The sequence below is a fragment of the Electrophorus electricus genome, chromosome 1 (assembly GCF_041902795.1).
Source record: "Electrophorus electricus isolate QZ-2024a chromosome 1, ASM4190279v1, whole genome shotgun sequence".
In the NCBI taxonomy this organism is placed as follows: domain Eukaryota; kingdom Metazoa; phylum Chordata; class Actinopteri; order Gymnotiformes; family Gymnotidae; genus Electrophorus; species Electrophorus electricus.
In genome coordinates, this window is record NC_137497.1 from 12,456,221 (window position 1) to 12,472,368 (window position 16,148).

Here is a 16,148-nt window from a genome sequence, read left to right on the forward strand (position 1 = left end):
GTTCATACACACAGAGTGAATGCCTGACAAAACTCACATTGACATATTAAAAAATAAAAAGCATGATGTCAAACATGAAACATGAAGTAAAAAATAATATAAAAATAGACATATAAAATAAAATAAATAAAGTAAGTAACACAGTGTGTAATACATGTGGATGAGGACATCTTATGTTATTATATATATGTGCATGTTTACATATATGGTACTCAGATACTGTAACAGCCCGTATATGTGCACTCTGTTTTAAAGCACAGGCAACTTGACCATCAACAGCTAAAGCATTAATTAACCCCACATATCCAGCATCGAGTACTTAACACACCCAAAGAAATTCAAATATAAATTCATCATCATATTTACATTGAATTAATTTATTCTGTTTCTGGTTGCATTAACATTCTGTCACTGTTACTTTTGTGTTCAGCTGAAATAGTGATACTGACCCTGTCAACATGTCTGTCTGTTATATGCCCTTAATCAGTGTACATCAGTAGTTCACTACATTTACAGTACACTATAGGTGTGGTATCTTTGTCCTTAATCAGTGTACATCAATAGTTTACTACATTTACAGTACACTATAGGTGGTGGTATCTTTGTCCTTAATCAGTGTACATCAATAGTTTACTACATTTACAGTACACTATAGGTGGTGGTACCTTTGTCCTTAATCAGTGTACATCAGTAGTTCACTACATTTACAGTACACTATAGGTGGTGGTATCTTTGTTCTTAATCAGTGTACATCAGTACTTCACTACATTTACAGTACACTATAGGTGGTGGTGGGAAAAGTGACATTTTGTGAAACATTGAGATGTTCAAAGCAGTTGTGTTGAAAATTGTTTCAAGGTTTCAGAATACTGTAGTAGACTACTGTAGGGAACTGGGATGACTGGTTGGCTTTATACTTTGTTCAACCTGGTGTGTTGGCTAGAACTAGACTTAAAGCCATACTGAGTTCAAAGGTGTAATAAAGGCATGGACTTTGATGTTACAGAACTGTAAAGAATATTATATAATGCTATGAGATCAAGTCTGTGTCACCAATCTGTGGTCTAAGACACAAATACAGATATGACTTTAAATGTCAATATTGTTTGTAAATGACAACATTCACAATAACAGAAAAGGTTTACACAGTCAATTATAACGTCGATACTACGATCAATATAACTGGTACTTGGGTTCCATCTAGCAGCAACTCTCTGGAACTGCTTTAATGACTAGATAAACAAAGAAATGCAGTGGCCATGACTAAAATTTAAATGACTGATTTAACCTCCCAAACCCAAGGACTAATAGACAAAGGAAGTACAGCTGATATGAAACACAGTATTACCAGAGGAGAAATATGGAAAAATATGAAAGTGAAACTAAATCTATATAGAGAGCACATGGAGTAACGTGTCTGCTCGTTAGTAACTGTAAACGTCAACTAGGGCGTGGCCATACAGACGAACACACACACACAGACAAAGGGAGATGTTTAGGGGGAGGGGCTGTTTTTGGGCTGCGGCCCCGAAACCAATGCCGAACAGCGAGGCAGGAGGACCGAGCGATCCGACACGGGCCAGCGCAAGCAGCACAGCAGGGGGAAGGACAGGGACCAGGACGACAACAGACACACTGACAGGGACAAGCACTGACATAAAGGGGACAAAGTGACTGGCACAGACAGCGTGACGGGGACAGACAGTGAGAGGGACGGGCTCTTGTAATCTGCAGACGTGGTGTCGCTGACCGAGGGAGGGTCCCTATGGAGGACCTCCTCCACTGTTATGGGATCCTCCCCACGGTTGAACTCCGAGTCCATCCGCAGACTAACATCGTTGCACTCCCCATTCCTCTCATAATCCGCACAGCCCTCATGCTAGTCCATGGAGGGGTAGTAGAACCCTGTGGAGTCTGACTCCGAGTACTGGACCTCATTGTATCAGTCCCGGTAGTCTGGAGTGGGTTCGTAGAACTCTGCAGAGTCCAGTCCATGACCATACTCAGGGCCCTCCAAGATCCTCCAGTGGCAATTTCGCCTGGTAAAAGGGTACAGAGCCCAAGAGTATGGAGGGTTTCCATCCAAGGGCGTTTACACCCTTTCTTCCCCTTCTTCTTCATCTTACTTCTCATCCCAGGCATCCTTCAACAGTCGATGTTTCTGTCACGATGAGGACTTAGAGCAGGAGGTGGGGACGAGTTACGCAAAACTGAAACATACGTGTAACAGTGAGCAGTAAGGAGGCAGATGCAGAGAAGAGTGAGATCTACTATGAGCAAATCCAAAATCAGAGTCACTAAGGCAGTCCAGGGTCAAAGAGCCGACACGAAGAGTACGGGGATACATGATTACAAGACAAGGGCTAGGATACACGAAGGTAAACAGGAGAAGCAGGCTATAACAGACTAGGAAACATGAATGCTAAACAAAACAGGTTAACAAAAACAAAGGCTTTGAAACACAGATTCAAGTAAACACACAAGCACCAATTCAAAATGAAAGTAAACAACAACAATGAACAGCCAAAAACTAAGGGAACAAGGCAGCTTATATATGAATATACATGAATATATAAATACATGAACTTAAGCTAGAAATGAGGGACAGGTGTAAGCAATCATAGGAGGGGCAGAGAAAATGAAACTAAGGCATGGAACTAAAATACACATGACAGGGAAAACACAGAACACGGAAGCTGGGAGGGACTGATCATGACAATACATTTATTTACATAAAACAACAAAGACAGCATGCAGGCTATGAGTGTTAAACATCGACAACAATCACACTTAGACAAATGACGTATATACAGGCACACTAATGATACACACCGAGGAGTTGGTGTGGAACACATACAGATGAACACACACACACACACACACACACACACACACACACACACACACACACACACATACACAGAGACATTTGGGCGGGGGGGGTATCATGACAGTGTGGATATACAGCACATCACTTCTGTCAGTAAACCAGAGAATCTCTCTCTACATACACTTTCTATATATTAATGTCACTATATCTATCCTAACTACTGCTCACTGGATGTCTCTCACTAGCCTATCAGTCAATATGTCCCATCAATAACCTTCTATCTAGACAACAATGAATCTCTCAGTCTCTCAAATTCTCTCTTCTCACAAAACCCTTAAAGTTTGGGTGTGTTTTCTTGACTTATAAGCCTTCATAGAGTTTGTGACTGAGACAGATGTGTGCTCAGGTTTGTTTCAGACACTGTCAGTCAAAGACAGGAGCGGCAGGTTCTGTATCACACCTCTAAAAACACAAGCTTCGTTTAGCCGTGGTCACGTGACATGGCCGTTTTGACCCACACTTCGTATCAGTGTTTCAAAACGCTGCGCTTCAGAAACTCGAAACAAGCGTAGAAACATCAGTGTTGACCGTCCCCTCCCAAACTATAATTAATAATGCAGCTAATGAACTATACAGGGAATCTGAACTTGAGTTTAGGCCAGAGGAGTTTCAACTGGGACCATTTGAAAATATCACTGACTAACAGACTTGAAATCGAGTTTTACAATAACTGACAATATATATCTGGCCCCTTTAAATTATTTTAAATATAGCTATGCAATCGTACTGGGCGTTAGGACTTTAATCTTGAGATTTAATCCGCCTTTGGGTTGACCTACGAATTAACCTAAACAGAACTATGTACTTACAAAACATATTGCTTTAAACTGCACCGACATCGCATTTTTACAAATGGAATGAACTTACCGTGAAATATTTTAAACGCGCGTATCTTCAACCCGCTCAACCTTCAACAACGCCAACTGTTCAGAAAATACTTTCGTTTTCTTGAGAAAGGTGAGACTACAGGAACACCTGTGGGTAAGTGGAGGGCGGAGCACATGTCAATCATTTTCGACTGAAGACAATTACACAACCGATTTCTTATAATAGTCATTTTTATTAAGACAATCAGCAGGCAAAGTTAGCTGTCCTTCATTTTGCTGCAGCGAATCATACACTATACAGTCTATACAGCCAATGGCTTCACAGTCCCTCCTACACGGACTTGTTTTGCGGCTGCGCTGAGAGTAAATCTCCACTATGTCGGCACGTTGAAACACGTCGGAACTTAACAAACCACTTTGTACCTCTAACTTACAGATGACTGTAATTTAGAGTGTGTGGTCGTCCATAGCATGTTGTGCAAATGACAAATAAATAATCTTCTTAATGGCTGAATATGTGTGTGTGTGTGTGTGTGTGTGTGTGTGTGTGTATGAGTGAGAGACAGACTTGGCTCCCCTGGTAGAAGGAACAGAATGAATATAGTTAGCAAACGAAAGAAAGGTTGCAGTAACTAAAATTAGTCTATCCCTTCCCAAAACAACACCCATTAAAATGTACATAGCACATATAATGTCGAAAGGGATTCAAGAGTAAAACCATGTTCTAATCCCAAAATGATTGGACGGAGTTGAACTCGACGCAACCAACCTCCAGTTCCGTTAATAAAAGCTTTGAGTGGCGTGCGGTCCAACGCACCTATATAATTGCTCCGAAAGTGTTCGCACACACAAACGGCATAATACATGAAGGTAAGAGAAAGATGTAAAAGTAAAGAAACATGGAGTTGTTTTGGTGAAATAGATAAGACAAACATACATACGTTTATGAGAACCCGGTGCACTTACTAAGTTCCAAAATGCTACAGTTCTAAACCTAAAAGCAAGAAAGAAAGCATAAAATAAAACCCTAAAGAAATGAAGCCACGTTGTACGTGAAAAGGGGCAAAAATGAAAAGAAACATAGCTAAGAAGAAAAGCTTACAGCACCTGGTATTCCCAGGCGGTCTCCCATCCAAGTACTAACCAGGCCCGACCCTGCTTAGCTTCCAAGATCGGGCGTGTTCAGAGTGGTATGGCCGTAAGCGATGAAAACGGCGAAAAATGCGCCTTTATGCAATACATCGACAGCGTGGCTACAGACACAATCACCCGATTAAGCTCTTGTCGAAGCGATAAAACAATGCCTTACACAATGCCTTCATGTTTTTGCTTTCTTTTTTTCATTGCTTTAACATGCTCTTCCTCTCTGCAATATGCTGGATGATCCGTTGCTTAAAATGATATGAAGTTTAGTTTATGGGATCATTATACAGCGTATCGCTGTATTGGACACTTCTAGCTAGAGCAAGCTAAGCTGTGGTTAGTTCCTACAACTAACGTGAGCTAGCTACCTGTCCATCCATACGTTCAGTGAACAAATACGCGACAACTCAAGAGATCCAGCTGTGCACAACCGCACTGTTTCACAATACCAAGCCAGCTTGTGTACCCCGACAATTCTGTCTACTCGCTGTGATGCTGCGTTTTGTTCTGGCACTGTTAACATCACGAGGCAAGCGGCAGTACTGGGTCTGTGAACCTTTACTGTAAAAACATGGAAAAATGAAATTGCGTGCGTGTGTGCATGTGAGAGAGAGAGAGACTGGCAGACTCTCCTCCCCTCAAGGTCCGTTAGTAAAAAAAAAAAATTATCTGGAAATCTAAGTTGCTATATTGTGCTGTGTAATGTTAAGCGCAGCACAACAATGTCCTGTAGGTCACATAAATAACGTAAGTAGCCTAATGTCATAATAACAAATATGAACAGGAATGATCAACCACTACAAACAGCATGTTAAAATACTAAAAATAACGAGTTGATTACAAATCGAGTAAACATTTAGAAAGTGAAACTTAACCAGAAAACCCATATTCTATCATTTAACCAATGAAAGATAGAAAATCACAACAACAAAAAACAACACAATAACATGTCGAAAAGATCTGCGCTAACATTAACAAGCATCGCTGTCACCATAGCAACCACAGCAGCAGGGGTTTTTACACAGGATACAAGATTTCATGACATTGCGATTAGCAAAGTAACATTTTCAAAAGAAACATAAAATAAACAATAATATCTCTGTACCTTTGATGACATATAAACATGTAAAAATTGCTTGTTAGTATGTGTGTGTGTGTGTGTGTACTACCCATGTAATAATAAATTGTGAGTGCCAGTGAGAAGTCCCCAAAAAACACACATGCACAATAAATCATGCTAAAGGACTCTTCAGCTGCAGTTTATTTCTGTACGTATGATACACGCTGTTCTACAAGTTACACATGCTTTGGAATCATAACTCACTGTGTTGAAGTCTCTGTACAAATCAACACATTAAAGTTGGAAATCTTTGGAAACTGGGAAAGGTTTTTCATGCTGTTTTCTGTGTGGTGGAGTGATACAGGTGCAGATGCACACAGTATGAGTGTAATGTCTTGTGATAGTTACCCTCCACCACAGTGTGTTCATGGACTGTGGGTTTGAAATGCACATATGCTGTGTGTATATATATTTATATATGTATGTAAATTAAAACACAGGATTAACACAGAAAAGTTTGTATATTTTAACAAAGTAGGTAAAACAAAAGTATATTAAGAAAAAATGAACTTACCTGTGATTTTTTTGTGGAGAGTCTTCCATGTTGTCTTTGAAGGGGAGCTTTATGGGGAATTGTCCTGCTTAAAGACAGGAAGTGACATCACCCAATTTCCTGTTTTTCCTTGTATTAGTTTCCAAAGGAAATTTCAAGAGTGGAGTTTTGATGTTGACTTATTTTGGAGAATTTATGATTGCTGATTTTCTTTTATTGAACTTGTAACTTGTAAATGCTAAATTCTATTTTTTAAAACATTTTTGTTTGTTTTTGTAGTGATTGCCAGATGAATCCTTGAAGCTTTCCATCCAATTGGTTCAAAAAAAGGTTCATATCTGGAGGCTTCATGTGCACATAAACCCCCCTGCTGGCTAAACCTTTATTGTCATTTCAACTATTTGTGATGGATCTCTTGGCTGTTTTGCACCAGTGACAGCATGGGAATAGTCACTGCCAACAATAGAAATAAAAACACCTTAATATGATTTTGTGTGGTTCATTCATTCATCTAATCTGTTTTTGATGTGTAGGTAATGGTTTTGGAGGTCTACTAGTGTCAAAAAACAGGTTGATTTCAGTCAATGTTTAAATAAACCAAATAGGACATGAGATGTTTATGTTGAGATGTTCTTAAGACTGTTGCAGTGTTGTTCAAAGATGGGAAAATGGTTATGCTTATGAATACTGTGGTGACTTTATTCACTTTTATTAAGAAATAATATTTTTTCCACTGTGCTTGGACGCAGTTGGTTTCTCTGTTTGAAAATAACTTCCCTGGCTTTGAAGAAAACACTTTCACATGGTACTGAGGAGACAGAGGTGCACAAGTATCCCACAGCAAACCTGTAGAGATTTGGATATATGCACCCCTGCCTCTCCCAGTACTGGAGGGGACCCTGTGTTCTGCTTTTCTTCAGTTCTGCCAGGTCTGCACTTCAACTGTGGCATCAGCAGTGACATTGTGTGTTCTTCTGGCCTCCATGAATGTGGCATCAAAATCACACCACAGTTTGTTTCCTGAGAAGCAAAACCAGATAATATGAATGAGGTCATAACTCTGAAATTGACTTTAATCCAATGCAAAAATATTAACCAGGTCTTTCAGCTACAGCATCTTGTGATGTTGAAGCTGCAGCTGGTATTGAATGTGACTGTCTAGACCCTATTACATTGGTACATTCAAAGGTGAGTTGTTTTATTCCTTTATCTGCCTTTTTTGGGCTAAAGGATCCAAGTGATTTGTATCTTGGGTCTAGTAGCATTGCCAGTGATATAATGCTCATGCTGTGTGGAGCTTTTCCCTAAGGAGCCTGATGAGGTCTCTCCCAGTTCACTAGCTACTGGGACCGTTGCCTTTGCTGCCTCTTCCTGGAGCATCTTTTCCACCATTTTCAATAATAGCACCACTTTGGAGCCAGATACCTTTTTCTCCTCTGACAGCACCACAGTGGCCGTGTGAAAAGGAGACAGTATAGACAGGAGCTCACAAACATTATTGTACTCATCAGAGGTCAGCGCAGGAATACCAGTTTGTAAGCCTGCCAATGCTTACAGGCTCCCTGAGTTCTACTAATCGCTCCAGCATTTGAAAGTTGCTGTACCACCTTGTTTCAACCTCCTGAATCAGTTTCTTTTTTGGTTTTCCCATACGCTCTTGAACAAGGTCCAGCTTCTCCTTTAACAATAAAAACCTAAACGTTACATATGTAGCAATATAAAACAATGTGTAAACAAATGTGAAAATAATGTTACTAACTTTGACAGTTGTGCTGCTTCTAAAATAGCCCACCAGCTTCCTTGCCTTTGTAGGAATGGCAGACAGCACTGGGGTTAGTTCAAGAGCTTTTTTAACAACTATATTCAGGGTGTAAGCAATGCAGAAGGCATGATGCAGCTTCAGCTGTTTACCACAGGCAATCATATCAGATGCGCCATCAGTAACTAGACATGTTACTTTGGATTTTATTTCCCATTCTTCCATAAGAGAGGATTTCACACAGGCCAAATTTTCAGCTGTGTGCGCCTGTGGGAATTTCACTACACCGAGTAATGTGGACTTCAGTCATGTGTTGTCATCTATAAAATGGCAGGTCACAGCCAAGTAGTTTGTCTGCTGTCACACTCACTGCAGGAACTTTCTGGACCTCAACTTTGGTCTTCTCTTTCTCTTGTTGATATTTGGTCTCAACCATGGCCTTTGCGGTCTAAAGGGAAGGAAGAAAATATTATTTTTTTAATACTACTCTCATAATTTATCCATGTCACCACACATACTTTCCTAGTTGGGAAAATATAGATTGGATCAAATTTTGCTACTAAATCCCTGAAGCCTTTATCCTCAATTGTGCTAAATGGCTGTGTGTCTCTAACAATCATGAAGACCAAAGCCTCATCCAGCTCTTCCTTTCTGGTCACTGCTTTGTAAAGATTAGATTACACTTTGTCATTTTTACACTTTGTAATCCAATCCAAACTGCAAATAACATGTAAGGTGCAGAGAATAATGCAGTATATAAATATATATATACACAGTATATACACATTATATTTTATATATATATATATATATATATATATATATATATATATATATATATATATATATATATATATATATATATATATATATGCATATTAATGTTAACAGTGAATAAAATTAAATTAGGTTATGGTTTAATTACAGTATTTGCATGTCAGAAGTCATTACATGAACATGTGCACATGTTTTGTTTTTATTTTTTGATGTGTGTGATGAATGTAGCATCGTGGTCAATGTCATTATTATCATGGTTGATTAACAAATATGAAAATTGGAAACCCATACCCACCTTGGCTGGATCCAACTCTATCCCCCTCATTATACATGACAAGTACAATAACACAGATGAGATGTTGTTGTTGTATCCCAGTGGTTTGGAATGGAAAAAAAAAACGACTTGTGAATATTATAGTAGTAACACATTTCATTATTTACAGGCATATTATGTGCAATACCTTATTTGTAGAGATCTGCTCAAAGTGTTTCCATACAGGGGAAACCCTTTTCCTTTTAGCAGGCTCCATGAAAACAAGCTCATCAATGTCACAGGCAAATTGACAGAACACAAACATGCAAATTTTGCATGGATCCATTGCGCTTTATGTGTGTTCATAAATTGTGCCAACACTCGAAATGCTTCCTGAACCAGTGAGGTTTCAGGCATCATCAGTGACGTCATTCATCCTTAAAGAAGCAAGCCTCGATACATGTTTCATAAAAGACTTCCTGGAGCTCTCGACATGTGCTCCGAAGCCTCGGCACAGTAGGGGCCATCACTAGTATCTCACTTGGAGTGAGGAGTAGGAGTGAAGGGTGAGAGTGAGGAGTAGGAGTGTGGGGTGAGAGTGAGAGGTGAGAGTGAGGGATGAGAGTGAGTAGGAGTGAGGGGTGAGAGTGAGTAGGAGTGAGGGGTGAGAGTGAGGAGTAGGAGTGAGAGTGAGGGTTGACAGTGAGTAGGAATGAGGGGAGAGAGTGAGGGGTGAGATTGAGGAGGGGGGTGAAAGTAAGGAGTAGGAGTGATGAGTGAGAGTGAGGTGTGAGAGTGAGTAGGAGTGATGGGTGAGTGAGGAGTAGGAGTGAGCAGTGATAGTGAGGGGTGAAAGTGGGTAGGTGTGAGGGGTGAGAGAGTAAGTAGGAGTGAGGGGTGAGAATGAGAAGTGAGAGTGAGGGGTGAGAGAGTAAATAGGAGTGAAGGGTGAGAATGAGGAGTAGAAGTGAGGGGTGTGAGCCACTCAAACTAGGAGGTGCACCATATTAAAAACATCAAGGAAGCATTAACAAGAGAGCCTGACATTCTACCCGACTCACATGAACATGTAGGGAATTCCACAGCAGATATTTAAAAAATAAATGTTTTGTTTTAGTTGAGAGGAAATTCAACTATGAAATTTAAAACAAGCCTCGTAAGATGTTTATGGTCATCTCTGGGATTCCAGTAAAAGGACAAAACGTAGATAATGTAAAATCAGGCAAAAATTAAAATGTAATCACAACCTCAAAGACAGAAACCAAGAAAAGTGTCTTGTAATCTAATCTGGATTCACAACCGCATGAGATGAATTTCTCAGATGTGTTTTCTTCTTCTCTTTCCCCCTGGTTTGCTTTAGTCTGTTGTCCAGTTTGTGGACATAGTGCCCATCACTTGTGAAACAGAATGTATGTCATGAATAAATGTCTTGTTTGGTCCTTCCTATTGTCCGTCTCTATGGTTTCCTTTCTCATGTTTCACTTTTCCAGTCCTGTTCCAGTCCCTGTTTTGGTTTTCACTGTTCATGATTTGCACCTGCGCCTTGTTTAGTGTTCATTAGTTCAAGTATTTAAACCCTGTCTGGTTCCCTGTGTTTTTGCTGTTCATTGCGTGTGTTTGTGTGGAATGTATTGCATGTATTGCATGTATTGCATGTATTGCATGTATTGCATGTATTGCATGTATTGCATGTATTGCATGTATTGCATGTATTGCATGTATTGCATGTATTGCATGTATTGCATGTATTGCATGTATTGCATGTATTGCATGTGTGTAAGCTCGTCTTTGTTTCTAAGCCTCTGTTTATGTTAGCCTGTTTGATTCTAGCTGTTTTGTTTTTCCTTAACTCCGTATGTTACTTCTTTCTGTTATAGCTGCTTTCCCTGTTTGCCTTCGTGTGCTTTTGGTTTGTGTTTCCTAGGCTTTGTTATCCTAGCCCTTGTTTTTGTTATGTATTCTAGGACCCTGGACTACTCTGACTACAACTCTGGATTTGCCCCTAAGAAATCTCGCTCTCCTCCGCACATGCGACCACCTCATTACCGCTCACCATTACAATAACCTGAACAATAAGGGGAACTCTTAAATAAAACATGTTGACAAATGGCAACTAAACTATTTAAACTATTCAAAGATACTGCAGACAAAATTGTCTGTTTTTCCATGACTTGACAAAAGTATTTACAGTTGCATTAAATTACATCACAGGATCGCATAGTAATATTTCCATAAACATATTTACAGTACTGGGCAGATCCTCTTATAGTGATTGATACATATTCATCAATATGAATCAAACCTTACTGTACCTGCTCTACCAGGTGAGCTTCAGGAGCGCTCTAATCATGTATACATACACTGATCTTTGACCCCTGAATGGGACAGAGAAAGGCAGTGCGGATCTGTGTGTGTGTGTGTGTGTGTATTTAAACATACAGAGTTATAATTATATGTGTATGTACGAGATTGGTCACTGTGACAAGATCAAGAGGGATTGTGGGATCAAATTCAATCAAATTCAATCAGGAAGTAACTAGTACAGTGATGGAGAACTGTTTAGAAATCAAACTAAAACAAATCTGGATCTTGTAGAGAGATATTGTTTTAAATGTAGAATAGAAACATACTCAGAGTTCAAAGTGAATGAACCAGTGGAGAGAATGAGCTACACAAAGGGGGGGGGGGGGTGTACACAACAACAACAACAACAACAACAACAACCACCACCCTGATCACCACCTGTGCTCCGTCATAACTATGATCACTGCTGAAGCTCCAGTCTGTCATATTAACACACAGCATAATTACTATACCATCACTGACTACATTTACATATTAACACACAGCATAATTACTGCACCATCACTGACTACATCTACATATTAACACACAGCATAATTACTGCACCATCACTGACTACATTTACTTATTAACACACAGCATAATTACTGCACCATCACTGACTACATTTACATATTAACACACAGCATAATTACTGCACCATCACTGACTACATTTACTTATTAACACACAGCATAATTACTGCACCATCACTGACTACATTTACATATTAACACACAGCATAATTACTATACCATCACTGACTACATTTACATATTAACACACATCATAATTACGGCACCATCACTGACTACATTTACATATTAACACACAGCATAATTACTGCACCATCACTGACTACATTTACATATTAACACACAGCATAATTACTGCACCATCACTGACTACATTTACTTATTAACACACAGCATAATTACTACAGTAAACAGTGGTATTGAGGCTGAAGTATTTGTTGATTTATTGAGGGTCGGCTGTAGAGGGATTGAGCTTCAGGAGCAGACAAGGCCAAACTAAAAAAAAAAAAAACATAAGACACACTAGAAATAAAACTACTACTATTATTATTATTATTATTATTATTATTGGTTACATTTATTTAGCGCCTTTCTCAAACTCAAGGACACTTTACAGACAGAAATCAGCTTTTATTCTCAAATCACTGATAGACTGATGAGAAGCGGCAGCCAATTTACACACACAGTCTGTCAGAAACTACAGACCCCTGTGGGACTGAAGGGTGCAGGGGAAGGGGAGGAGGTTCAGACCAGGACAGAGCAGCACCCATAGCTGGACATACACACACACACGTAGAGCAGCACCCATAGCTGGACATACACACATACGTAGAGCAGCACCCATAGCTGGACATATACACACATACGTAGAGCAGCACCCATAGCTGGACATACACACACATACGTAGAGCACCACCCATAGCTGGACATATACACACATACGTAGAGCACCACCCATAGCTGGACATATACACACATACGTAGAGCACCACCCATAGCTGGACATATACACACACACGCAGAGCACCACCCATAGCTGGACATATACACACATACGTAGAGCACCACCCATAGCTGGACATATACACACACACGTAGAGCACCACCCATAGCTGGACATATACACACACACACAAAGCACCACCCATAGCTGGACATACACACACACACGTAGAGCACCACCCATAGCTGGACATTCACACACATACGTAGAGCACCACCCATAGCTGGACATATACACACACACGCAGAGCAGCACCCATAGCTGGACATACACACACACACACACGCAGAGCACCACCCATAGCTGGACATACACACATACGTAGATCACCACCCATAGCTGGACATATACACACACACACAGAGCAGCACCCATAGCTGGACATATACACACACACGTAGAGCACCACCCATAGCTGGACATACACACACACACGTAGAGCACCACCCATAGCTGGACATTCACACACATATGTAGAGCACCACCCATAGCTGGACATATACACACACACGCAGAGCAGCACCCATAGCTGGACATACACACACACACACACGCAGAGCACCACCCATAGCTGGACATACACACATACGTAGATCACCACCCATAGCTGGACATATACACACACACACAGAGCAGCACCCATAGCTGGACATATACACACATACGTAGAGCACCACCCATAGCTGGACATATACACACACACGCAGAGCACCACCCATAGCTGGACATACACACACACACAGAGCACCACCCATAGCTGGACATATACACACACACACACACAGAGCACCAACCATAGCTGGACACACTCAAATCACTCACAGACAGATGAGAAGCAGCAGCCAATTTACACACAGTGTTCTCTCTATTAGAAACTACAGGAGAACCAGGTGTAGGAGAAGGGGAGGAGGTTAAGACCAGGACAGAGCACCAACCATCACTGAACATACACACACACACACACACACACACACACACACACACACACACACACACACACATCTATCTTTATCTATATTCATGCACAACTCACATTGATACAGGACAGTTTGAGTATCCAATCATCCTAACCTCCATGTTTTTGGGAGGATTCCAGAGGCAACCTACGCAGATACAGGGAGAACATGGAAACTCCACCCAGATAGGGACTCGACCCCCACACAGACACAAGAACACCACGGAAACTCCACCCAGATAGGGACTCGAAGGCTGAGAGGCAAACATGCCAACCACCAAGCCCTTCTGTCCAAACAACCAACTGTCCCAAATGAACACAAACAAAATTAAGTACAATAACCCTCCCTACTCCCAAAAACTAATAAACAGAAGTAAAGAACTGAGCAAATAAAAAAGGTGTCAAACTCCAAACTTCCCAACTACGATTCACGCAGGACTACTACAATACACTATACACAGAATAATATTTACAACAGTGAACACGTCCAGAAAAAGGGGAAGCAGAGGCCCAAAACCACAACAATCATCAAACACTCACTGAACAAACAACCAGCTTCAGCAACAGTGAAGATGTATCTCTGTCTGTCGCTTCTTCCCAGTCTTCCCCTTATATTCCCCTTATGCGCTGGGTAGAATGAGGCAGCCAATCAAGACAACACCGCAGCCGAGAACAATTCCAGCACAGGACAGAAGACTTGATCAAGTGGAGGAGGAGCATCAAGAAGGGGACGTAAACAAACACAAATTTTTCCCACTCAATCACTCTTTTGTTTTGGTATCAGCAAGCAAGCATCACACCAAGTGGTGTAAAACATCAGTGGCTGGATTCAAGCATGTCCATCCACCTCAAAGAGTCCAGTGAAAATCAACCAGGTCCACATGCTCTATTGGGGATATACTTTGATAAACAGGACCTCAACTAAGACCAAGACCTCAAACTATGACACTCAGTTCACGCTGTTTACATGATCCCAGCATTCATAGTCTAACTAATACGGAACCACGGATGTGCATGTAAACATAATTACTGATACTACGCACACCCCCTTCCCCAACAAAAAGTAACTAGGCAACATTAAAATCACAGTAACCATACTTACCTTCCACAGTAACTGTGTATGTCTGTATAATCTCTTCATGCTTAGTGTCTCTGATGATGTAAACTCCACTATCAGATGGTGTGGTTCCTTGCAGCTCCACAGCAGAGATAAGCAACACTCTCTGAGTGTATTCAGGTTTACACTTCAGTGAGTGTCCAGCCACTGTACAGATCTGTCCACTAGAGGGAGCAGCTGCACCTGTGCTGTTATAAATCACCTCCACTGACTCTGATATGAGCAAATCCAGCACCAGAGGTTCACCAGGCTTAATCTGAACTGAAGAATTACAGGCTTTGGAAAAAACAATTAGAAACTTTAATGTAATATACAACTGATTTGACCATGTAACCTCAGAACGGCAAATCTGATATAAACATTTAAACGTTACATACAAGCTCCTTCTGTTTTTCCCCACATATCTGATATTTGAAGTTTACAATTCTATGTTCTACTTAGAACATACTCTAAGTTCTACTTAAAGTTCTCTCTGTCTACATAAATAATGGTTTAGTAACAATAACTAGGTAATCCATTGAGGACACTTACCCTCTATCTGTAGACTCACATCACAGCGCTCTTGACCTTTACAGGCGCAGGTGTACAAGGACCTCTTAGTGTAATCAGCATCAGTGATGGTGAGGGAGAGATCTCCCTTCAGGTACTGATCATGGGACATGTGAAATCCCTCCTCTGACTGGCAGGATGTCTGGTTACACTGAGCCAGTACGTCATGTGGTTTATCATATAAAGTCCATGTGACCAGACCAGAACATGTCTGAGTGCAGGGGAGAGTAGCATCATCATGAAGATTCACCTTTACTGAAGGAAAAGAACCTGAAAGACACATTAAGAAAAGAGAGTATAAAACGTTACAGTGGTGCTTGAAAGTTTAGGAACTCTTTAGAAGTTTCTATATTTCTACATATATATGAACTAAAACTTCATCA

At 40.6% G+C, this 16,148-nt stretch overlaps 2 protein-coding genes and 1 pseudogene across 2 annotated transcripts in view; all 3 read right to left on the reverse strand.

The window, feature by feature from the left end:
• Positions 1–3,870, reverse strand: part of LOC113569287 (NACHT, LRR and PYD domains-containing protein 3-like) — a 37,804-nt gene extending 33,934 nt beyond the window's left edge. The window contains exon 1 of the mRNA XM_081700467.1: positions 3,758–3,870. The gene's annotated coding sequence lies outside the window, so the exon portion shown is untranslated. The remainder of the gene's footprint in view (positions 1–3,757) is intronic.
• Positions 3,871–4,812: 942 nt separating this feature from the next.
• On the reverse strand, positions 4,813–4,921 carry LOC145659781 (5S ribosomal RNA; annotated as a pseudogene).
• A 1,975-nt stretch (positions 4,922–6,896) lies between these two features.
• Positions 6,897–16,029, reverse strand: LOC145643376 (uncharacterized). Its single transcript, XM_081723865.1, has 5 exons — positions 15,748–16,029; positions 15,202–15,492; positions 9,305–9,321; positions 8,603–8,680; positions 6,897–7,493 (listed from the first exon to the last, which is right to left on the reverse strand). The coding sequence occupies exons 1-5, from the start codon at positions 15,875–15,877 to the stop codon at positions 7,272–7,274; spliced, it is 738 nt and encodes a 245-aa protein (XP_081579991.1). The 5' UTR covers positions 15,878–16,029; the 3' UTR covers positions 6,897–7,271.
• Between the last annotated feature and the right edge of the window lie 119 nt (positions 16,030–16,148).